Below are 26,117 nucleotides of genomic sequence, written 5' to 3'. Positions count from 1 at the left end.
CTGCCACTGGATCCACCTCACTGTCCCTGGATCTACCTCACCGCCACTGGATCCACCTCACTGCCACTGAATCCACCTCAGTGTCACTGGATCCACCTCAGCGTCACTGGATCCACCTCACTTCCACTGGATCCACCTCACTCTCACTGGACCCACCTCACTGCCATTGGGTCCACCTCACTGCCACTGGATCCAACTCACTACCACTGGGTCTACCTCACTGCCACTGGATCTACCTCACGGCCACTGGATCTACCTCACTGCCACCGGATCCACCTCATCGCCACTGGATCCACCTCACGGCCACTGGATCCACCTCACCAACACTGGATCCACCTCACTGTCACTGAATCCACCTCACCGCCACTGGATCCACCTCACCGCTACTGGATCCACCTCACCGCCACTGGATCCACCTCACTGCCACTGGATCCACCTCACCGTCACTGGATCCACTGTCACTGGACCCACCTCACTTCCACTGGATCCACCTCACAGCCACTCGATCCACCTCACCACCACTGGATCCACCTCACCACCACTGGATCCACCTCACGGCCACTGGATCCACCTCAACGCCACTGGATCCACGTCACTGTCACTGGATCCACCTCACTGTCACTGGATCCACCTCACCGCCACTGGATCCACTTCACTTCCACTGGATCCACCTGACTGCCACAGGATCCATCTCACTGTCACTGCATCCACCTCACCGCTACTGGATCCACCTCACTTCCACTGGATTCACCTCACTGCCACTGAATCCACCTCACCTCCACTGGATCCACCTCACTGCCACTGGATCCACCTCATCGTCACTGGATCCACTGTCTCTGGACCCTCCTCACTGCCACTGGATCCACCTCACTACCACTGGACCTACCTCACTACCACTGGATCCACCTCACCACCACTGGACCCACCTCACGGCCACTGGATCCACCTCACCGCCACTGGATCCACCTCACCATCACTGGATCCACCTCACCGCCACTGGATCCACCGCACTTCCACTGGATTCACCTCACCGCCACTGGATCCACCTCACCGCCACTGGATCCACCTCACTGTCCCTGGATCGACCTCACCGCCACTGGATCCACCTCACCATCACTGGATACACGTCACTGTCACTGGATACACCTCACTGTCACTGGATCAACCTCACTGCCACTGGATCCACCTCAGCATCACTGGATCGACCTCACTGTCACCGGATCCACCTCACTTCCACTGGATCCACCTCACTCTCACTGGACCCACCTCACTGCCACTGGATCCAACTCACTACCACTGGGTCTACCTCACTGCCACTGGATCTACGTCACTGCCACCGGATCCACCTCATCGCCACTGGATCCACCTCACGGCCACTGGACCCAGTTCATCGCCACTGGATCCAATTCACATCCACTGGATCCACCTCACTGTCACTGAATCCACTTCACCATCACATCTACCTTACGGCCACTGGATCCATCTCATGGCCACTGGATCCACCTCACCATCACATCTACCTCACTGCCACCGGATCCACCTCACTGTCACTGGATCCACCTCACTGCTAATGGATCCACCTCACTGTCACTGGATCCACCTCACCACCACTGGATCCACCTCACTGCCACTGGATCCACCTCACTGTCACTGGATCCACGTCACCGCCACTGGATCCACCTCACTTCCACTGGATTCACCTCACCGCCACTGGACCCACCTCACTGCCACTGGATCCACCTCACCACCACTGGATCCACCTCACCGCCACTGGATCCACCTCACTGCCACCGGATCCACCTCACCGTCACTGGATCAACCTTACCGGCACTGGATCCACCTCACCGCCACTGGATCCACCTCACTGTCACTAGGGACACCTCACCGCCACTGGATCCACCTCACTGTCACTAGGTACACCTCACTGCCACTGGATCCACCTCATCACCACTGGACTAACCTCACTGCCACTGGACCAACCTCGCCATCACATCTGCCTCACGGCCACTGGATCCATCTCACGGCCTCTGGATCCACCTCACCAACACATCTGCCTCACTGCCACCGGATCCACCTTACTGTCACTGGATATACCTCACCGCCACTGGATTCACCTCACCACCACTGGATCCACCTCACTGTCACTGGATCACCCGCACCACCACTGGTTCCGCCTCACTGCCACTGGTTCCACCTCACTGGATCCACCTCACCGCCACTGGATTCACATCACCGCCACTGGATCCACCTCATCACAACTGGATCCACATCACGGCCACTGGATCCACCTCACAATCACATCTACCTCAAGGCCACTGGATCCACCTCACGGTCACTGGATCCACCTGACCGTCACTGGATCCACCTCACTGCCACTGGATCAACCTCACTGCAACTGGACCCACCTCACTGCCACCGGGGCTACCTCTTCGCCACTGGATCCACCTCACTGCCACCAGATTCACCTCATCGCCACTGGATCCACCTCACGGCCACTGGATCCACTCCACCATCACATCTACCTCACGGCCACTGGATCCATCTCACGGCCACTGGATCCACCTCACTGTCACTGGATCCACCTCACTGCTACTGCACCCCCCCAAACAACCACTGGATCCACCTCACTGTCCCTGGATCCACCTCACTGCCACTGGATCCACCTCACCATCACTGGATCCACCTCACTGTCACTGGATCCACATCACCTTTACTGGATCCACCTCAATGCCACTGGATCCACCTCACTGTCACAGGATCCACCTCAATGCCACTGGATCCACCTCACCGCCACTGGATCCACCTCACTGCCACTGGATCCCCCTCACAACCACTGGACCCACCTCACTGGCACCGTGTACACCTCACTTCCACTGGATCCAACTCATCGCCACTGTATCCACCTCACGGCCACTGGATCCACCTCACCACCACTGGATCCACCTCACAGCCACTGGGTCCACCTCACCATCGCATCCACCTCACTGTCACTGGATCCACCTCACTGCCACTGGATTCTCATCACTGTCACTGGATCCAACTCACCGCCACTGGATCCACCTCACCACCACTGGATCCACCTCACCGCCACTGGATCAACCTCACTGCCACTGGACCCACCTCACTGCCACTGGATCCACCTCAACTGCCACTGGATCCACCTCACCATCACTGGATTCACCTCACTGCTACCAGATCCACCTCACTGCCACCAGATCCACCTCACTGCCACTGGATCCACCTCACTGCCACTGGATCCACCTCACTACCACTGGATCCACCTCACTTCCACTCAGCGCCACCGGATTCACCTTACCATCACTGGGTCCACCACACCATCACTGGATCTACCTCACTGCCACTGGATCCACCTCTCCACCGCTGGAGCCACCTCTCCTCCACTGGAGCCACCTCACTGCCAGAGGATCCACCTCACTACCACTGGATCTACCACACCTCCACTGGATCCACATCTCCACCACTGGTCCACCTCACTGCCGCTAGATCCACCTCACTGCCACTCGACCCACCTCACCAGCACTGGATCTACCACACTGCCACTGGATCCACCTCTCTGCCACTGGACCCACCTCACTGCCACTGGATCCACCGCACCTCCACTGGGGATCCACCTCACTGCCACTGGATCCACCTCACTACCACTGGATCCACCTCACTTCCACTGGATCCACCTCACCTCCACGGGATCCATCTCACTGCCACTGGATCCACCTCAACTCCACTGGATCCACCACACCTCCACTGGATCCACCTCACTGCCACTGGATCCACCTAAACCCCACTGGATCCACCTCACTGCCACTGGATCCACCTCACCACCACTGGATTCTCCTCACTGCCACTGGATCCACCTCACACCACTGGATCCACAGCACCACCACTGGATCCCTCTGACTGTCACTGGACCCACCTCACTGCCACTGGATCCACCTCACCGCCACTGGATCCACCTCACTGCTACTGGATCCACCTCACCACCACTGGATTCTCCTCACTTCCACTGGATCCACCTCACTGTCACAGGACCCACCTCACTGCCACTGGATCCACCTCACCACCACTGGATCCACCTCACCACCACTGGATCCACCTCACCACCATTGGATCCACCTCACTGTCACTGGATCCCCTTCACTTCCACTGAATAAACGTCACCACCGCTGGATCCACCTCACTGCCACTGCTGCCAAGCCCCACTCACCCCACAACCAGGAGTTCCCGCTCTGGTCTTACTGTAACCAGGAGTCCCCAGTCCAGGCCCATGGACAGGCCTATGGACAGGCCCATGGACAGGCCTATGGACAGGCCTATGATCACATGGATACAGGAATAGTGCAGGAGGGAGGGTTTCAGATATATGGATAATTGGGGCTCATTCTGGGGAAGGTGGGACCTGTACAAACAGGACGGTCTTCACTTGAACCAGAGGGGTACGAATATCCTGGGTGGGAAATTTGCTGGTGCTATTCAGGTGGGTTTAAACTAGCTCAGCAGGGGGATGGGAACCTGAGATGTAGTTGCAGTGTACAGGGGGATGAGAGTAGGGAGGACAGGGGCAGGATTTCAGGGTCACAGGAACGTGCTGGCAGACAGCGAAGTGGTTTGAAGTGTGTCTTCTTCAATGCCAGAAGTATTTGGAATAAGGTAGGTGAGCTTGCAGCATGGATAGGTACCTGGGACATCGATGTGGTGGCCATTTGGGAGACATGGATAGAGCAGGGTGAGGAATGGATGTTGCACGTTCCAGGGTTTACATCTTTCATTAAGAACAGGCAAGGTGGTAAAAGAGAGGGAGGTGTGGCCTTGTTAGTCAAAGATAGTATAACAGTGGCAGAGAGAACTTTTGAAGAGGACTTGTCTACTGAGGTAGTGTGGGCTGAGGTTAGAAACAGGTGAGGAGAGGTCACAGTGCTCCGAGTTTTTTATAGGCCTCCGCAGAGTTCCAGGGAGGCAGAAGAGAGGATTGGCAAAACAATTGTGGGTAGGAATGAAAGGAACAGGGTGGTCATTATGGGGGCCTTTAACTTCCCCAACATTGACTGGAAATGCTATAACTCTAGTATGTCGGATGGATCAGTTTTTGTCCAATGTGTGCAGGAGGGTTTCCTGACACAGTATGTCGAAGGGTGGACAAGAGGGGAGGCCACACTGGATCTGGTGCTTGGTAATGAACCAGGCCAGGTGTTTGATTTAGTTGTAGGTGAACACTTTGGTGAGTGACCATAATTCAGTTAGGTTTAGTTTAGCGATGGAAAGGGATCGGTACATTCCACAGGTCAAGAGTTATCGATGGGGCAAGGGCAATTATAATGTGATTAGGCAAGAATTAGGATGCATAGAATGGGGTAGCAAAATGCAGGGGATGGGGACAATGGAAATGTGGAGCTAGTTTAAGGAACAGATATTGCGTGTCCTTGATAGGTATGTCCCTATACCCAGCATGAGCAAAACCAATGTAGTGTACAAACTCCCATGCAAGGACTGCACAAAACACTACATAGGACAAACAGGAAGACAGCTAACGATCTGTATCCATGAACATCAACTAGCCACGAAACGACACAACCAGCTATCCTTAGTAGCCACACACGCAGATGACAAGCAAAATGAATCCGACTGGGACAACACTACTATTATAGGACAAGCAAAACAGAGGACAGCCAGGGAATTCCTAGAGGCATGGCACTCATCCACAGTTTCTATCAACAAACACATTGACCTGAACCCAATATACCGGCCACTACAGCGGACAGCTGAAACTGACAACCGGAAGCGGCAGGGACAGGCCACTATAAATGCCGGAGGAAACACCACAGAAGCGCTTCACAGGAGGCTCCCAAGCACTGAGGATGTCACCTAGACAGGGGACAAAACGTCTGCAACACAAATTCCCAGCTCGGCGAACAGAACCACAACAGGTATGTCCCTGTCAGGCAAGGAGGAAGAATAAGGTAAGGGAACCATGGTTTACCAGAGAAATTGTATTTCTTGTTAAGCGGAAGAGGGAGGCTTATGTGACGTTGAGGCAAGATGGTTCTGATGAGGCGATGAAGAGTTACAGAGTAGCTAGGAAGGATTTAAAGAGAGAGTTAAGAGCAAGGAGGGGAAGTGAGCAGATAGAATAAAGGAGAACCCTAAGGCTTTCTATAGGTATGTGAGGAATAAAAGGATAACAAGGGTAGGAATATGGCCAGTCAAAGACAGAAGTGGGAAGTTGAGTGTGGACCCTGTGGAGATCGGAGAGGTGCTAAACGAACATTTCTCATCGGTTTTCACTCAGGAAAAGGAGAATATTGTAGAGGAGAAGAATGAGATAGGGGATATTAGACTAGAAAGGATTGAGGTTACTACAGAGGAGATGTTATCAATTCTAGAAGGAGTGAAAGTAGACAAGTCCCCTGGGTCGGATGGGATTTATCTGAAGATTCTCTGGGAAGATAGGGAGGAGATAGCAGAGCCTTTGGCTTTGATATTTGAGTCGTCATTGTCTACAGGTTTAGTACCTGAGGACTGGAGGATTGCAAATGTTGTGCCCTTGTTCAAGAAGGGCAGCAGAGATGACCAAGGTAGGTGAGCCTTACTACTGTTGTAGGAAAGGTTCTGGGAAGGATTATAAGAGATAGGATTTATAATCATTTAGCAAGCAACAATTTGTTTGGAAATAGTCAACATGGCTTCGACAAGGGCAGGTCGTATCTCACAAACCTCATTGAGTTTTTGAGAAGGTGACCAAGCATGTGGATGAGGGTAGGGCAGTTGACGTGGTGTACATGGACTTCAGTAAAGCCTTTGATCGAGATTCACATGGTAGGCTGTTGGAGAAAATGCACAGGCATGGGATCGAGGGTGATTTAGCAGTTTGGATTAGAAACTGGCTTTCTGAAAGAAGGCAGCGAGTGGTGGTTGATGGAAAATATTCAGCCTGGAGTCCAGTTACTAGTGGTGTGCCACAAGGATCTGCTTTGGGACCACTGCTGTTTGTCATTTTTATAAATGACTTAGACGCAGGCATAGGTGGATGGGTTAGTAAATTTGCAGATGACATTAAAGTCGGTGGATAGTGGACAGTTTGGAAGAATGTTACAGGTTGCAGGGGGACTTGGATAAACTATAGAATTGGGCTGAGAGGTGGCAAATGGAGTTCAATGCAGCTAAATGTGAGGTGATGCACTTTGGGAAGAATAACAGGAAGGCAGAGTACTTGGTCAATGGAAAGATTCTTGGTAGTGTGGATGTGCAGAGGGATCTTGGAGTCCATGTATATAGATCCCTGAAAGTTGCCACCCAGGTGGATAGTGCTGTTAAGAAGGCAATACAGTGTGTTAGGTTACATTGGTAGAGGGATTGAGTCCCGGAGCCGCAATATCATGCTGTAACTATACAAAACGCTAGTGCGGTCACACTTGGAATATTGTGTACAGTTCTGGTCGCCATATTTCGGGAAGGATGTGGAAGCATTGGAAAAGGTGCAGAAGAGATTTACCAGGATGTTGCCTGGTCTGGAGGGAAGGTCTTATGAGGAAAGGCTGAGAGACCTGGGTCTGTTCTCATTGGAGAGAAGAAGACTAAGAGGGGATAGAGACATACAAGATGATCAGAGGATTAGATATGGGAGTCGCTGAAAGACTTTTCCCTAGGATGATGATGTCAGCTTGTACGAGGGGGTATAACTACAAATTGAGGGGTGATAGATTTAAGACAGATGTCAGAGGCAGGTTCTTTACGCAGAGAGTGGTAGGGGCATGGAATGCCCTGCCTGCTAATGTAGTTAACTCAGCCACAGTAGGGAGATTTAAACAATCCTTAGATAAGCACATGGATAATTTTGGGATAGTGTCGGGGGGTGAACTGGGAATAGTTCACAGGTCGATGCAACATCGAGGGCTGAAGGGCCTGTTCTGCGCTGTCTTGTTCTATGTTCCAAGGTAATCCTGGGACTCACCAACAATCTGTCCTGGTGCACTCACACTGGTACGACAGTCAAGAAAACACAACGTCTCTACTCCCTCAGGAGCCTAAGGAAATTTAGAATGTCCAGAAGGACCCTCACCAATCTTTATCGGTGCACCGCTGAAAACATTCCATCTGGATGCATCACAGCCTGGAACGGCAACTGCTCTGCCCAGGACAGTAAGGAACTACAGAGAGTTGTGGACACAGCCCAGAGCATCACACAAACCAATCTTCCATCCACTGACTCCATCTACACCACTCAGTGCCACAAGAAGGCAGCCGACATCATCACAGACCCCTCCCACCCCGATTATAATCTATTCTGTTGGACAGAAGATACAAAACCTTTGAACACAGAGACCAACAGGTTCAGGAACAGCTTCTTCCCCGCTCTTATTACACTGATGGATGTCAAATGTAATGTTGGTCTCACTCTGTGTGCACCTTCCCTGCAGCTGTAACATTGCATTCCTCGCTCCGTCCTATTACCCTAATGCATTTTGGGCGATCTGTCTGAACTGCACGCAAAACAAAACTTTCCACTGTGGCTAGATGCATGTGACAAAAATAAATCACATCAAACCTCAGCAGCGTTGGAGAGAATTCCACAGGTTCACCACCTTCTGAATGGACACAGTTATTCCTCACCGCAGTCTGAAATAGTCTATCCCATCCCCTGAGCCAGTGATTTCGCGTTCTCCAATCAGGAGAAATATCTTCCCTGCATCTAGTGTGCCAACCTTTTCAGATCCCCTCAAATCCTTCGAAACTGAAATGTAATTCTGTGATTGGACCATATTTGCTCAATATTCCTGAATGTGCAAAAAACTATCCTGACGGTCAATTAATGGTCAAGCTCACAGTGTGATGCATGGAGCCTCCACAGATTAATACAGAGGGCACAGTTTCTTTTGATTTTGATTTGATTTATTGTAGCCACATGTCCCCGAGCACAGTGAACAGTTTTGTTTTGCAAGCAGTGCAGGCAAATCACTCCATATCAGGACATCCAGCTCACAGGGTGCTTCGACAGTGTGATTACACGGCACAGTAAGTGCACAAAGCAAGATCGACATTATTTGGAGTTGGAGCAGTCCATTCGGCAGTCTAATAAAGGCAGGGAAGAAGCTGTTCTTGAACCTGTTACTGCGTTTCTTCAAGCTTCTGTATCTTCTGCCTGACAGAGGAGATAGCATTACTGGGGCGGGAGGGGTCTTTGATGATGTTGGTAGCCTTTCTGTGGCAACCTCCTAGATGGTACATGTGCACACACAACTGAACAATGTAGGTGACTGCTGTTCTCTGGTTCCTGGGGCAGTTAACTGTCAATCATCGTATAACTGGTGTATTCCTCAAGGCAACCCCTTTAGCAACCTGAAGAAGCTCTGAAAAAGATTCCATGTTAACTCTGCTTTCTCTCCACAGATGCTGCCAGACGTACTGAGTTTCTGCAGTAATTTGTTTTTATTCCAGATTTCCAAAATCTCTGTCTTTGGCTTTTAGTTTCCTCTCCTGATCTGGGTCCAGTTGCCATCCTCATAACTCCCTGCTCCTGCGGTACGACGTCGATTTCCCTTCACTTTCATAACCTTGCAAATTATCCTGATCGGTGCAAGATGAAAAGTCTTTCCTTTTGCAAAAATGTGTCATTTCTTTTTTTGCAACACTGAGGCAGGTCTCTGTCTTTCCAGCAATATCCTCCGTGGCAGCCAGCCTGCTTTTCAGATGAAGGGGAGTTATGTCCCTTGCCTCAGACTGCCCTTTTTCCTTCCTTATCTTCCCATGAGTTTGGATCAGATTTAGCTTTAACCGGGAGCTCCGTCTCTGTCAGATGGAAACTGCTCTGTTCTTTTGGCTGAGGTTTACTGGAGATGTTTCAAGAAACCAACGACAATATATAAGTTCTGGGCTTGCTATGTCTTGCAGCCTGATATGAAGCCGTGAGTTATCAGGGCTTGATGAAGGAGCGTTTTGTAGGGATATCTTTCAGACTCAGAGTCAGTCAGATAGAAAACAAGAAAGTATATCATCCCGACTTGCCTGGAATTTAATGACTCTGTCCAGATAGCAATCTGCAAAGAATCTAGATTCATATTTATAATTAAAGGCAGATTAGTGAGATGCTTTGAAGTCAGTTTTAAGACTTCAAATTAATTTGGGGATTGAGATTAGATCAGGAACAACAGGACCAATATGTGAATATTTTGGAGAGATGTTCACCATGTCGAGGTAACAAATCAATCGGTAAGGTTGCTGCTTAATGCAGTGACTCCCCTCAGACGGAGCTGGGAGTTTGAGGCTTGTTTCAGACAGGGAGCATCTCAGGACAATGGCACAGCTGCTGTCATCCTGATATCCTGCCTTTCGCAGTCACTGGCTCCTCAGCCCCTTGACAATGTCCAGGACATTCCCACACAGCACCTCGGATACAGACGGCCGTGCGGTCAATCCCAATCTCAGGATTTAGGAGAAATTAAATATTGGTGCTGCACTGTCAGAGGTACTGCGTTTATATACCACTCTCCCCATCACCCTGTATCAGTCCCCACACTAATCCCACTGCCCCGCTCTCTCCCCATAGCCCCTATATCAGTCCCCTCACTAATCCCACTCCCCCACTCTCTCCCCATTGCCCTGTATCAATCCCCACACTAATCCCACTGCCCCGCTCTCTCCCCATAGCCCTGTATCAGCCCCCACACTAATCCCCACTGCCCCATTCTCTCTCCCCATAGCCCTGTATCAGTCCCCACACTAATCCCCACTGCCCCATTCTGTCTCCCCATAGCCCTGTATCAGTCCCCACACTAATCCCCACTGCGCCATTCTCTCTCCCCATAGCCCTGTATGAGTCCCCACACTAATCCCACTGCCTCACTCTCTCCCCATAGCCCTGTATCAGTCCCCACACTAATCCCCACTGCCCCATTCTCTCTCCCCATAGCCCTGTATCAGTCCCCACACTAATCCCCACTGCCCCATTCTGTCTCCCCATAGCCCTGTATCAGTCCCCACACTAATCCCCACTGCGCCATTCTCTCTCCCCATAGCCCTGTATCAGTCCCCACACTAATCCCACTGCCTCACTCTCTCCCCATAGCCCTGTATCAATCCTCAAGCTAATCCCACTGCCCCGCGCTCTCTCCCCATAGCCCCTATATCAGTCCCCTCACTAATCCCACTCCCCCACTCTCTCCCCATTGCCCTGTATCAATCCCCACACTAATCCCACTGCCCCGCTCTCTCCCCATAGCCCTGTATCAGTCCCCACACTAATCCCCACTGCCCCATTCTCTCTCCCCATAGCCCTGTATCAGTCCCCACACTAATCCCACTCCCCCACTCTCTCCCCATTGCCCTGTATCAATCCCCACAGTAATCCCACTGCCCCACTCTCTCCCCATAGCCCCCTGTATCAGTCCACAAACTAATCTCACTGCCCTGTTCTCTCCCCATCGCCCTGTATCAATCCCCACAGTAATCCCATGGTCCCGCGCTCTCCCCATTCTTCTGTAGCACTCTCTGTCTTGAATGTAAGAGGCACTCAGTAAGTGCTGGCTCTTCAGCACATGCCATGGGAGAATATGCTTCTTCCTCAAGTGGCCTCCATCTCTTGCCAAGCCTACCTTTGTCTCTTCTTGCTCCTGGGGCCATCATCGCCATGGAGACCTTGAACAGATCGCCCTCCGATCCCCTTCCTCCCAAGGAGAACACCAGCTTCTCCAGAACTAACCTGGACCCTCTCAGAGAATATGATAGCCTTTGTGTAACATTGTTGGCTATAACTGGCCCCAAGACCCTGGGGGTGACCTGACCATCGCAAAACCTCAGCAGGTCGGGCGTCATCGGAGAACAGGAAATCAGACCCTGGCCTGGAACTGACAGTAACTGGGAAAGGCTGGGATGTATGCCTGGAAGAACATAACCTCACGTCTGCTTGAGTAGCCTGTAACCTTCAGGACTTAATATTGTGAACAATAACTCACAGGTCTTGGAGGTCCCTTACATGGACTTGACCCAGTCCCTGGCATGATACTGGCTGCGTTCAGTACGGCCAATCATTTCCACTCACTAATGGTCCCTGCCATCAGCTCTTCTGTCTCCTTGGTCCACCATTATCCATCCCTTGGTCTGACAAACTCTCCCCCAATGGCAAAAGTGAAGTCTGCAGATGTTGGAAACTAGAGTCGAGGTTAGAGTGGTGCTGGAAAAGCACAGCAGGTCAGGCAGCATCCGAGGAGCAGAGCGCTTTAGGGAACATCTCCAGGACACCCGCACCAATCAACCCCACTGCCCCGTGGCCCAACATTTCAACTCCCCCTCCCACTCTGCCGAGGACATGGAGGTCCTGAGCCTCCTTCACCGCCGCTCCCTCACCACCCGACGACTGGAGGAAGAACGCCTCATCTTCCGCCTCGGAACACTTCAACCCCACGGCATCAATGTGGACTTCAACAGTTTCTTCATTTCCCCTTCCTCCACCTCACCCCAGTTCCAACCTTCCAGCTCACCCCAATGACCTGTCCTATCTGCCAATCTCCCTTCCCACCTATCCACTCCACCCTCCTCTCTGACCTATCCACCTATTGTACTCTTTGCTACCATCTCCCCAGCCCCCCCACCCCCCCATTTATCTCTCCCGGAGCCTCCCTGCCTCCATTACTGATGAAAGGCTTTTGGCCGAAACGTTGATTCTTTCTCCCAATGGGTCCATCTTCACCTCTCACGCCGCTACCCCCCGTCCCGACCCCTGTCCTCAACGTAAATCACCACCTTTTCCCAAATACAATCAGTTCTGAGAAAGGGTGATTGGATCCGAAACATTAACTCTGCTTTCTCTCCACCGATGCTGCCAGACCTTCTGAGTTTTTCCAGCAATTTTGGTCTCAGTTTCAGAATTTATCTATTTTCATTTGCAGGATGTGGGGGTTGCTGGTTGGTTTCAGTATTTATTGCCCCGTCCCTAGTTGCCCCTTGAGGGGGTGAGGGTGATCCTCAGAATCTGGGGTTCTTCATTTTATTTTAGCTTTGTGAAAGCTCAGCGCAACTGCCCTGTTTCAGCGAGTCCTCTGTTGATGAAAGCTATGACCCTGTGTGCTTTATTATTCACTCTCTCCTTACGTCTGGTCGTCTTCAAAGCCCCGGCTCCCCCAGTCCCCATCTACTCTCTAGAACTAAGTCATTAAAATCTACATCGCCTCCCTTCACCTTTTCTACTCCACACTTGACAGAATTCAGAGAATGATTGCGGTGCAGAATGAGGTTGTTTGGCCCATCATGCCTTTACTATCCCTATCCCCCTTGTGCCAATCTCCCACTTTCCCCCCATATCCCTGAGACACCATTTCTAGCCAATCCAATTGAACGAGCTCCCACCCACCTTTCCCTCTTTGGTGCCCTGTTTGTGTATAATTCATGGATTCCCTACAGTGTGGAAACAGACCTTTCAGCCCATCGAGTCCACCCTAACCCACCGAAGAGCATCCCACCCAGACCCAGCTCCACCTAATGGCGTGGGAGGAAACCGGAGCACCCGGAGGAAACCCACGCAGACACGGGGAGAATGTGCAAACTCCACACAGACCGTCGCCCGAGGCTGGAATTGAACCTGGGACCCTGTTGCTGTGAGGCAGCAGTGCTAACCACTGTGCCACCCAAATTGGCATCCCTCTCACTCTTTGCCACTCCTGCTAGTTTTAAACCCCCTGTTGCAATAACCATGGGTTGTAGGTACAAAGAATGATGGGGTGGGGGGGGGGTGCTGACTGAACATAGATGTATAAAGACAGATAAGGACATTGACGCCTTGGCAGTTTCCAAGTCTGTCCTCGACTGCGTCTGGTACAACAGCAGACCACCGTCCCACCCGTGTACGTTGTAATTTGTTTTTAAAAATTTTAATTTGTGAAATGTACTTTTGTAAGAGTCAGAGAGAGAGAGAGAGATGGGGAAGGGGGGAGTAGGTGGTAGGTGGTAGGTGGTAGGTGGTAGGTGGTAGGTGGTGGGTGGGTGGGGGGGGTGCAGTGGTGCTGAATGACACCTGCAGATGGCGCTGCCTGTCCAGGCCACAGAGTGGGAGTGGACAGGGAGTGAGTAAATAGACTGGGAGCTGAGAGCCCTTCCCACAACGCTGGCACTTTGCACCGACAGCTCTCCCTGTCTGTCTCCGTGTGTGTGAGAGAGAGAGAGAGAGAGAGAGTGTAACCAGCTCACACCGCAGCCCCGAGCCCCGAGCCCCAGGGAACAACTCCTGAGACACAGACTGAGAGCCACAGAGACAGAGAGGCAGCAGCTGCAGAGTGTGAATGCGAGAGGTCAGCAGTGAGACGCTGAGTTTAACACAACTTTCACCTGGACCATGGACCGGGAGGAGCTGCTGAAGAGACGGTGAGTACCTGACAACAGCCTGCCCCTGTCCACACTCTGTCTCTGGGTTCTCTCTTTCTCCCCTCTTCCCCCCCCCTCCTTGTCCCTTTCCCCTCCCCTCTCTATCTGTCTCCCTCTCTCCCTCAGCCCCCTCTCTGTTCCCCCCTTGCCCCTCTTCCTTTCCTCTCTATTTCTCTCTCTCTCCCTCCCCCTCTTCTCTCTCCTTCAGCCCCCTCTCTCTCCCCGTCTCCACCCCTCTCCCCCATTTCTCTCCCTCTCCCTGTTCTCCTTCTCCCCCTCTCTCTATCCCCCCTGTTTCACCCCCATCCTATTTTACTTGTTTCCCCCTCCCTCCTTCTGTTTCCCCTCCCTCGAGTTCCTTCTCTCTAAAACTAACTCCCTGATTTTTCAGTGAGCTGTCATTTTCTGGCTGTAACAGAGACACAGGAATCCTGTTAAAATATCAAACTGATTTCTTTAAACAGATCCCCCACCTTCCCCTCCTTTCTTCCAGAGGGCCACAGCTCCCTCTGACTTTCAGACCAGTGTGTCGTCCCAGTCCCTCCAATGTCTGGGGGGGGTTAATGCCCCGTGTTGGGGGGTTACTGCCCCTTGTCTGGGGCAGGGGGGGTTGATGCCCCATGTCTGGGGGGGGGTTAATGCCCCATGTCTGGGGGGGGGGGTTGATGCCCCGTGTCGGGGGATAAATGCCCTGTGTCTGGGGGGTTAATGCCCTGTGTCTGGGAGGGAGTTAATGCCCCATTTCGGGGGTTAATGCCCCGTTTCGGGGGTGAATGCCCTGTGTCTGGGGGGGGGGTTAATGCCCTGTGTCTTGGGGGGGGGGGTTAATGCCCTGTGTCGTGGGGGTTAATGCCCTGTGTCTTGGGGGGGGTTAATGCCCTGTGTCGTAGGGGTTAATGCCCTGTGTCTGTGGGGGAGGTTAATGCCCCGTGTCTGGGGGGGGTTTAATGCCCAATATCAAGGGGGTTAATGCCTCGTGTCTGGGGGGTTAATGCCCAGTGTCTGGGGGGGTTAATGCCCAATATCAAGGGGGTTAATGCCCCGTGTTGTGGGGGGGAGGTTAATGCCCCGTGTCTGCGGGGATTAATGCCCCGTGTCTAAGGGGGTTAATGCCCCATGTCGTGGGGGTTAATACCCCGTGTCTGGGGGGGGAGGTTAGTGCCTCATGCCCGGGGGGGTTAATGCCCTGTGTTGGGGAGTTAATGCCCTGTGTCGTGGGGGTTAATGCACCGTGTCTGGGGGGGAGGTTAATGCCCCGTGTCTGGGGCGGTTAATGCCCAATATCAAGGGGGTTAATGCCCCGTGTCTGGGGCGGTTAATGCCCAATATCAAGGGGGTTAATGCCCCGTGTCTGCGGGGGTTAATGCCCCGTGTCTGGGGGAGTTAATGCCCCGGGTCTGGGGGCATTAAGGCCCCATGTCTGGGGGCGTTAATGCCCCGTGTCGTGGGGGTTAATGCCCCATGTCTGGGGGGGTTAATGCCCAATATCAAGGGGGTTAATGCCCCGTGTCTGGGGGGGTTAATGCCTCGTGTCTGGGGGCATTAAGGCCCCATGTCTGGGGGCGTTAATGCCCCGTGTCGTGGGGGTTAATGCCCCATGTCTGGGGGGGTTAATGCCCAATATCAAGGGGGTTAATGCCCCGTGTCTGGGGGGGTTAATGCCCCGTGTCTGGGGGCGTTAATGCCCCGTGTCTGGGGGCGTTAATGCCCCGTGTCATGGGGGTTAATACCCCGTGTCTGGGGCGGTTATTGCCCAATATCAAGGGGGTTAATGCCCCGTGTCGTGGGGGTTAATGCCCCGTGTCATGGGGGTTAATGCCCCGTGTCTGGGGCGGTTATTGCCCAATATCAAGGAGGTTAATGCCCGTGTCTGGGGGGGGTTAATGCCTCGTGTCGTGGGGGTTAATGCCCCGTGTCTGGGGGGGGGGGTTAATGCCCCGTGTCTGGGGGGGGTTAATGCCTCGTGTCGTGGGGGTTAATGCCCCGTGTCTGGGGGGGGGTTAATGCCCCGTGTCGTGGGGGAATGGGGTTTGCTGAGAGAATTCCTGCTGTGTTGTGTTTAATTTGGGATTGGCCTGGACACCTCTACGTCCACACTCAATGGGTTCCAGTTCCCTCCGATTCCAGGCTTGGATTTGGAGCCAGGTCTCACTGCCACTTTCAGTTACCCCCTTGAGGGGGCACCAAAGGGCTGGCATCTGAGTGCACGCAACCCCCTCCCCCCAGACTCCACCGTGAATGATGACAAGCAATTTGGTCACATCAGGCATCACAGCAGAATGTGATCCTCACACTTGCCTCTGTTCCACACACACCCTCACTCACCCCTCTCCCTCTCTCCCTCCCCCCCTCTCCTTCTCCTCTGTCTCTCACCCTCTCACACAGTCGCTCGCTCATTCATTGTCTTGTACACTCATTCATTCACCCATCCTCATCTCACTCATACTCACTCAGTCTCTGGTCTGCCTCCAGCTCTGTACCAGTCGGGGGTAATATTCAGAGTGGTGGTTGAAGTTGATCGGGGCTGGAACCTAATAGTTCCCCAATTTTCCCCGGGGGGGGGGGGGGGGGGGGCTAGTAAGACAGGTGGCAAGCCACAAATATCTGATTCTCACTCTGCTGTCATTTTTGATATTGCTGTCAAATGTATTTTCTGTACCAACACTGACCCTCTGCATCCCCAGACAGACCCATCCCCACAAACAGCAGGTAATCCACTGAGTCCCTGTGACAGACTGGCAAGTTTCTGCCATTGGCCCTGTCACCTGTCCAGGTGAGACTCCCCTGAAAGGTGGTCCCAGTAAAATACCTCCAAACATTTTTGGCTATGTGCTTGCTGATCAAGACATTGTGTTGGTTTTGTGAATATGATCTTGAAGCCTTGGAAATGGACTTGTGTGTTTGTGTGTGTGTCTGTCTCAGTGTGTCTGTGTGCCTCGGTATCTCTATCTGTGTGTCTCAGTACCTTTGTGTGTGTCTGTCTATGTGTCTGTGTGTATCTATGTGTCTCAGTATCTGTGTCTGCATGTCTCAACGTGTCTCAGTGTGTCTCAGTATCTCTCTGTGTGTCTGTCTGTGTTTGTGTGTCTCAGTATCTCTGTCTGTGCGCATCTGTGTGTCTTAGTGTGTCTTAGTATCTCTGTCTCTGTCTGTCTGTGTGTGTCTGAGTGTGTTTGTGTGTGTCTCAGTATCTGTGTGTGTGTCTGTCTGTATGTGTCTGTGTGTCTCAGTATCTCTGTGAGTGTGTCTGTGTGTGCCTGTGAGTTAGTGTGTCAGTGTGTGTCTGTGTGTGTGTGTGTTAGTGTGTCTGTGTGTGTGTTCCCTTGTTCCTCTGGGTGGTGGTATTACTGAGTATTTGAGAGAGCTGCAGTTTATTGTAACACTGTTAAATCGCCATTAACACTGCATCCTTACAGTGCTGTCAAAGTATTGCACGCTCAGTCACCTGTTAGAGTGTTGCTACAAATCCAGCCACAAGCTGTGCTCAAGTAGAGCTTCATTGAGTTTGGAATCTTTTCTTTGTTTTAAAAAAAACCTCTCTTCTCACTTTCTTTCCTCTGTCTGTGACATGCCACAGAGAGTGCACATACCTCTGTGTCCCCTTCTCCCCTCTGTCCAGCCTGGCTTTACAAGCACGCCTGCTCTCAGCTGATCTGCTCGAGGGTCAGTAGGAATTGCATTTTAGTATCACCTTTCTCACCCCCAGGATGTCCTCAAGTATTTGCGGGTGATATATTTTTTTAAAGTGTGGTCACTGTTGAAAATATTGGTCAATGAATTTGCACAGAGCAAGCACCACAATCTGTCCTGTGATAATAATCAGAATGTCTGCTTCAGAAACATTGAGAGATGAGAATTGGTCAGGATACTGGAGAGACAGAGAGAGAGAGAGCTCCCTTACCCGTTTATTAAATCCTGGCTGTTTTGCTTCCACCTGCTTGGCATGTAGAAGACAGCACCTCAGAGTGAAACATTCCCTCAGAATTGCACCAGAGGGTTGGACTGATGTTCAGATTGAGACTGAGGGAATTTTAGAATTATGCCTCCCACCTGTTTAGCCGCCTCTTTTAAGACCCGAGGATGGAGTCCCCCTGGACCTGGAGACTTGTCAGATCCCAGCTCCATCAGTTTGCTCAGGCCCACTTCCCCAGTGATTGTAATTTCACCGAGTTCCTCTCTGCTTTTCCAGTTCCTGATTTACAGCTGTTACTGAGAGCTTCGACAGCGGAAACTCATTGTGCATTTCATCCCCCATTTCCTTATTATCTGCTATTAAACACCAGCTCTCCCTCCCTATAGGACCAACACTCACTTCACTTACTCATTTCCTTTTAAAAAAACCTAGAAAACTTTTTTAATAAAATAATCCAAGCTAGCTTTGTCTCATTGTCTAATTTATTTTTCCTCTTGATTAATATTTCAGTCATATTCTGCTGTTCTTTATGCTCATACTAATTGTTTGACCTTCTACTTAACTTTGCATTGTGTGCTTTTTCCTTCAGTTTGATGCTTTTCCTAATTATTAAAAAATTAACCACAGATGGTGGGTTATACCTTTTAGAATGTGTCTTTATTGTAGGAATACGCTTATTCTGAAATTCCACTTGAATGTCTGTCATGGTACCTCTATTGATCTGTCCTCTGGCTCCATATACCAGCTCAATGCAGCTCGCTTGGATTTCCCTCTCTCACAGATGGATGAGTTTAGGTTTAAAATTTAGTCTTAGACCCACTCTCCTCCCTTTCAAACCGGGTGTAAAATTTGCATCATATTGTGGTTGCTGATAGCCTGTGGGTGTTTTTACTCTGAGATCAGTGATTCATCCTGTTCCATTACCCAATGCCAACTCTAATATAAACCTGTTCCCTGAAGGTTCCAAAACGTGCTGCTTAAAGAATGCTTTTGAGAGTTTCTATCAACTCCTCATCCAGCTTCTTATTCCCAATCTGGTTTTCCAGTCTATATGTAGATTAAAGTCACCCATGATTATTGCCATCTGTTTATCACCAACACTTCACCATTCTCCTCTTCCGCTTTCCTTCAGGCTGTGGTTACTGTTAGAGATCTGAGACTCCCAATAGTCGTTTACTCACCCTACTGACCCTCCCAACCCAATTCTACATCTCCATCTCCTGAACAAATGTCATTTCTGACTGTTGCATGATTACTGGTGCTTTTCCTCCATCTATTTTTAAAATTAGAACCCCTACAGTGTGGAAACAGGCCCTTCAGCCCAACCAGTCCACACTGACTCTCCGAAGAGTAACCCACCCAGACCCATTCCCCTACCCTATATTTGCCCCCGACTAATGCACCTAACCTACACATCCCTGAACGCTATGAGCAATTTAGCATGGTCAGTCCACCTGACCTGCACATCTTTGAGCTGTGGGAGGAAACCGGAGCACCCGGAGGAAACCCACGCAGACACAGGGTGAATGTGCAAACCCCACACAGACAGTCACCCGAGGGTGGAATCGAACCCGGGTCCCTCCTGCTGTGAGGCAGCAGTGCTAGCCACTGAGCCACCGTACTGCCCTTTTCGAAAAGAACATCAGAACTAGAGGCAGGAGGAGTCCATTCAGCCCCTTGAGCCTGCTCTGTCATCTGATATGATCATGGCTGATCTCAACTCCACTTTCCTGCCCACTTTCTATAACCCTTTCACCCGTTACACATCAAAAAGCTGTGCATCTCCTCCTTAAATTTACTCGATGGCCCGGCATCCACCGCACTCTCGGTTAGAGAATTCCACAAATCTTTGAAGCAAATAATTTCTCCTCATCTCGGATTTCCCTCTGCTCCTCTTTATCCATATCTATGACCTCTTGTTCTAGATTGCCTCTTGAGGAACCATCCTCTCTATCTCTACTACTTTGTCAACCTGTTTTAGCATCTTCTATCCCTCCATTAGATTTCTCTCATTCTTCTAAACTCCAGAGAGTATTGGCCTAAATTGCTCAACCGCTCTTCACAAGACAAGCCCCTCATCTCTGCAACCAATCTGGTGAACAGTCTCCGATATAAAGATGCCACTAGGTAGCAGTGATCATAATATGGTTGAACTTTACATCCTGTCATCTAGTCCCTTCCTTTTCCCCGACTCACTGTCACAACTTCCTGTCCCTCCCCAGGTAATGGAGCAGGAGGCGGCCATTCGGCCCTTTGAGCGTTCTCTACCATTCAATAAGATCCTGGCTGATCATCCAACTCAATAGTCTGTTCCTGCTTTCTCCTATAACCTTTGACCCTAACTGCTATATCTAATTCCTTCCTGAAAACATTCAATGTTTTGGCCTCAACCATTTTCTATAACAGAGATCTCCCCAGGCTCCCCACTCTCTCTGGGAGAAGACAGTTCTCCTCATCTCAGTCCGAAATGGGTCCTTAGACTATGACCCCCTTAGTCATTGCGAATATCCTTCCTGTGATTACCCTGTCTAATCCTTGTAGAATTTTATAAGTTTCTATAACCTTGCCCCAACTCCCTCATTCTTCTAAACTTCTATAATACCATTCCAACCGATCCGAAATCCCTTCATACGTCAGCCCTGCCATCCCAGGGATCAGTCTGGGAAACCTTCGCTGCACTCCCACCATCACCAGAACATCCTTCCTCAGATAAGGAGACCAGAACTACAAGAGCCCTGCACAGTTGCAGTAAGATACCGTGCTCCTTGTACCATTTACCTCCTTCACTGTCTGCTGCACCTACACGGCCACCTTCAGTGACTGGTGCGCAAGGACACCCAGGTCTACTTGTGTTGTGGCCAACGACCACCAGACCCTTTCCAACCCACAGCAAGTTCCTGTCCAGGTCTGAGGCCTGGCATTGGGCAGACAAGCCCTTGGTTTGATCTCTCTGGTTACTCTTTACTGAGGAAAACAGTGTCAGCCCTTCTCAGCGTGCTATCCCATAACTTTGGTCCTACGGGATTCCTCGTTACATATACCACAGTGCAAAGCCAGTTTGTATATGCATGCCCTGGCACCAATCTCACCCAGTCAGCCTGAGAACCCCCCAGCCCTGCTGGACACCTGCAGACCGGCATGCCAATAATCACCGAAAAATGGAAACTGAGAAATCCCATTGGTTATAGCAGCTTGGATGGGGAGTGGATTGAATGCATTTGAGAGTTTACGCAAGCAACACATTCTAGAGCAGACTTGGTAATGTCAGGGATCTCTGAGGAAACGTGTCCCGAGGCAGTAGTGATCATAACGTGGTTAAAGTTTACAGCCTGGTTTCTGGGTTCCCTTGTCTCCACCCACAGTCACTGCCTCCTGCCCTCGAACCAATCAGAAGGGCCTACTGTAAGTGAGGTGGCTGCCTGTTGGTACAAAGTATCAAGGCAGCTATTACCCCGCCTCTAATATGTCACAGTGTCAAGGGTTCAGCGTCCACCTCAAAGTCTGAGCCAAAGCTGTTCAAGGGCAGCGAGGGACGGGTAATAAATCCTGTCCACCCGGCGTCACTCACACCTCAGGGTGACCTGAAGAAAAGATGCTTCCTGCACGTGTGTGTGTCTTGGTATCCAGGGACTCCCACATGCTGCAGCTTTGACGCATCACTCTTCCGACCACACCCCCCCTCCCACCGACACTGACCCCTCCCCCTCCCCCTCCCCCTCTCCCTCCCACCGACACTCGCCCTCACTCCCATCCCCCTCCCACCGGACACTGACCCTCACCCCCTCCCCCTCCCCTGACTGACCCTCACCCCCTCCCCCTCACCCTCCCACTGACATTGACTCTCACCCCCTCCCCCTCCCCCTGACACTGACCCTCACACCCCACCCCCTCACCCTCCCACCAACACTGACCCTCACTCCACCCCGTCCCACTGACACTGACCCTCAACCCCCTCCCCCTTCCTCCGACACTGACCCTCACTCCACCCTCTCCCACCGACACTGACCCTCACCCCACCCTCTCCCACCGACACTGACCCTCACCCCACCCTCTCCCACCGACACTGACCCTCAACCCCTCCCCACCCCCTCCCACTGACCCTCAACCCCCTTCCCCTCCCACCGACACCTACCCTCACCCCGTCCCCCTCCCGCCAACACTGACCCTCACCCCCTTCCCCTTCCAAAGACACCTACCCTCACCTCCCTTCCCCTCCCACCGACACCTACCCTCACCCCCCTCCCCCTTCCCCTCCCACCGACACCTACCCTAACCCCCCATCCCCTCCCACCGACAGCTCCCCTCACCCCCCTTCCCCTCCCACCGACACCTACCCTCACTCCCTTCCCCTCCCACCGATACCTACCCTCACCCCCCTTCCCCTCCCACCGACAGCTCCCCTCACCCCCTTCCCCTCCCACCGACACCTACCCTCACTCCCTTCCCCTCCCACCGATACCTACCCTCACCCCCCTTCCCCTCCCACCGACAGCTCCCCTCACTCCCTTCCCCTCCCACCGATACCTACCCTCACCCCCCTTCCCCTCCCACTGATACCTACCCTCACCCCGTCCCCCTCCCGCCGACACTGACCCTCACCCCCTTCCCCTTCCAAAGACACCTACCCTCACCCCCCTTCCCCTTCCCCTCCCACCGACACTGACCCTCACCCCCCCTCCCCCTCCCACCGACACCTACCCTCACCCCCTTCCCCTTCCCCTCCCACCGACACTGACCCTCACCCCCCCTCCCCCTCCCACCAACACCTACCCTCACCCCCCTCCCCCTTCCCCTCCCACTGACATTGACCCTCACCCCCCCTCCCCCTCCTCCTCCCACCGACATTAACTCTCACCCCCCCTCCCCCTCCCCCTCTCACCGACACTGACCCTCACAGGGTCCCTCCCTCCCCCCCACCCCGGTGGAAACGAGCTTCACCGGTGTATAACCAAATGCAGCACCAATGAAGCCGAGTGAAGATATTTGGACAGGTCACCAAGAGCCTGAGGGAAGGTTTAAGCAGGTCATTGAGGTGGTAATAACAAAGACTGGAGATCATGGAGGGACACGTCAGCTAACGTCACCTCTGATGGAGAGTCATCTGGCCTCGAAATGTTAGCTTGCTTTCTCTCTCTCCATGGATACTGTCTGACCCGCTGTGATCTCCAGCATTTGTTGTTTTCAGTACAGATTCCAGCATCTGCAGTAACTTGCAGGTCGAGAGGTGGTCAGTGTTGTGTTAGCTGCTGGGACTGAGCAGGGGTGTCATTTTCCTCTGTTGGTGTCTGATGAGGGGGATAAGTTAACCATCACTGTGTCAGGTAGTGCCGTGGCATTCCACATGCCGGTTATCCCAAGAGGAAAATGCAAAATGAGGAAGGTTTCGGGAGGAATCTCTGGGTGGGGAGGCTGTGCAGTCTGGAATCAGATTCACAGGAACGTGGGCAAGCTTGCTGAATTCCCAAAAAGGGAGGGTCAGTTTATCCTGGGGCTCTGCAGCCTGTGTAAGGAGGGAAAATACCCTGTGGCTTGTGTCCCTGGGCACACCGCATGAAGGATTGTGTATTCAGTGTACTCTTCGACTACTATCCTTTAGCACAGAACACACCAGCTCCTTATAAGCAACATCTGTGCAAATGAAATCGCTATAAATTTATGTTTTTGAGAGGAAAGAAAACATGCAACAGTGCGGCAGAATTGTATCGTCCTGAGCTGCAGGACATCAGCATCGTGTGAGGTATGTGAATTTTCCTTCCTTTGTGTTGTTGGAGATTTGTTATGGTTTAAATAACTTAGACGTCAGTCTGTGAGAGACAGAGGGAGGTTTGAGAATCCCACAGACCGAGGGATCCTGGGCACGATGTCAATTCAGTGATAGTTCAAGGTGGCCTGGAACATCCTCTCCCTGCCACCACTCATGCTGACTCTTTTTAAACCTAAGAAACAGGCGCAGGAGGAGGCCATCCAGCCCCCATAGACTAACCCATCGTTCAGAGAGTTCATGGCTGATCTGCCCCAGGCTTCAACCCCTTCCTTCCCAGCTCCTCCCAACCCTCAACTCCCCGATATTTCAAAGACCTAACTTCCTCATCTTTAAACGCCTTCATTGATCTAGCCTCCAGCACTGTCGGGGGAGGGAATTCCAGATGTTCGTGACCCTCTGGGAGAAGAGATGCCTTCACTTCTCTGTTTTGAAAGAGGGTCTCCTGATTCTGTAACTCTGCCCCCTCGTCTGAGAATCCACACTTCATCCCCAATCAATGGAAACATCTTCTCAATATCTCCCCTGCCAAGACCCCCCTCAGAATCTTGCATGTTTCAATTTGTTCACACCCCGCCCCCACCCCCCCCCTCACACACTTCTACACTCGAATTAATAAAGGCCCCTTTAGCCATTCTTAATAAGTCAGCGCCTTCATCCCAGTCAGGCTCCTGAGAACTGCCTTCAATTGTCAGTCTCTGCTTTTTTTAAAGTATGGGACCAGGATCTTTTCCCTGGGGTGGGGGAGTCCAGAACTAGAGGGCATAGGTTTAGGGTGAGAGGGGAAAGATATAAAAGTGACCTAAGGGGCAACGTTTTCACACAGAGGGTGGTATGTGTATGGAATGAGCTGCCAGAGGAAGTGGTGGAGGCTGGTACAATTGCAACATTTAAGAGGCATTTGGATGGGTATATGAATAGGAAGGGAATATAGGCCAAGTGCTGGCAAATGGGACTAGATTAGTTTAGGGTATCTGGCCGGCATGGACGAGTTGGACCAAAGGGTGTGTTTCTGTTCTGTACATCTCTATGACTCTAAAACTGTACACAGTCATCCAGGTGTGACTTTGCCAACACCCTGTACAGTTGAATCAAGGCTTTCCTGTTTTTAAACTCCAACCCCCTCACTGTAAAGACCAATTCTCCCTGTGCTGCCTCAATTACTTGCTGCACCTGCATGCTAATATTTTGTGCTTCCCGTACAAGAACACCAAACTCCCTCTGCCCTGCTCTCCTCAATAGTCACGCTCCAATAGTCAGCCTCCTGATCCTATCCTAATCAAGTACATTAGCTCACATGTTTGGATGCTAATCTCCCTCTGCTTAGGTTCTGACCTTTGCTCAGAAATGAAATCTGATTGGGTGAAGGGTCGAACCATCCCTGTTTCCCTTTGCAGGGGGTCTTCTGTGGATTCAACTGCGGATCCTTTTGCTAGTTCCTAACTCCCATAACCCTGACAGTGAAACAGACATCACCACAGATCTCCTGGATTCCTGCCATATCCACTATCACACTGGGACATCTCTGTGTGTTACATTGGAACCACAGGCTGGTTGTAATGTAGCCAAACTTCCAACCACGTACCTACAGCATGACGATCATCAACCACTCCTTACCCCAGTCACTCCTGCCTCTGTCCTGTCCTTGCTCCACTACTACTGAAAGCCCCATTCATCCCTCTGCTTAATCTACTCACACACGGGATCAGGGCATCACTGGCTGGGTCAGCATTTATCCCCATCCAGAGTTAACCACATTGCTGTGGGTCTGGAGTCACGTGTAGGCCGGACCAGCTAAGGATGGCAGTTTCCTTCCCTGAGGGACGTTAGTGAACCAGATGGGCTTTCTTTTACGACAATCAACAATGTCTTATTCCATTTTTTTAAAAAATGGCATTTGGATTTAGTTATCAACCGTGGAAGGATTTGAACCCATGTCCTCAGAACATTAGCCAAAGCCTCTGGGTTACATTTTCATTGAATCCCTGCTCACTTGGTCTTGACTGTCCCAACACCGTCTTGCTGGTCTCTCACTTACCCCCCCCCTCTCTGGAAACTGGAGATCATCCAAACCACTGCTGC

At 51.7% G+C, this 26,117-nt stretch overlaps 1 protein-coding gene across 1 annotated transcript in view; it reads left to right on the top strand.

Annotated features, from left to right (window-relative positions):
- Positions 1 to 14,181: 14,181 nt before the first annotated feature.
- The window catches only part of esr2a (estrogen receptor 2a), a 402,250-nt gene continuing 390,314 nt past the window's right edge, over positions 14,182 to 26,117 (top strand). Inside the window, exon 1 of the mRNA XM_087989559.1 lies at positions 14,182 to 14,361. Within this exon, the coding sequence (XP_087845685.1) occupies positions 14,333 to 14,361 (29 nt within the window). The 5' untranslated portion in view covers positions 14,182 to 14,332. The remainder of the gene's footprint in view (positions 14,362 to 26,117) is intronic.

This window comes from Chiloscyllium plagiosum, unplaced genomic scaffold (assembly GCF_037043375.1).
Source record: "Chiloscyllium plagiosum isolate Xiang-an unplaced genomic scaffold, Cpla_swu_hap1 HiC_scaffold_8, whole genome shotgun sequence".
NCBI classification, from domain to species: Eukaryota; Metazoa; Chordata; class Chondrichthyes; order Orectolobiformes; family Hemiscylliidae; genus Chiloscyllium; species Chiloscyllium plagiosum.
The sequence above is the reverse complement of the archived record's forward strand: the minus strand, read 5'-3'. Positions and strand labels throughout refer to the sequence as shown.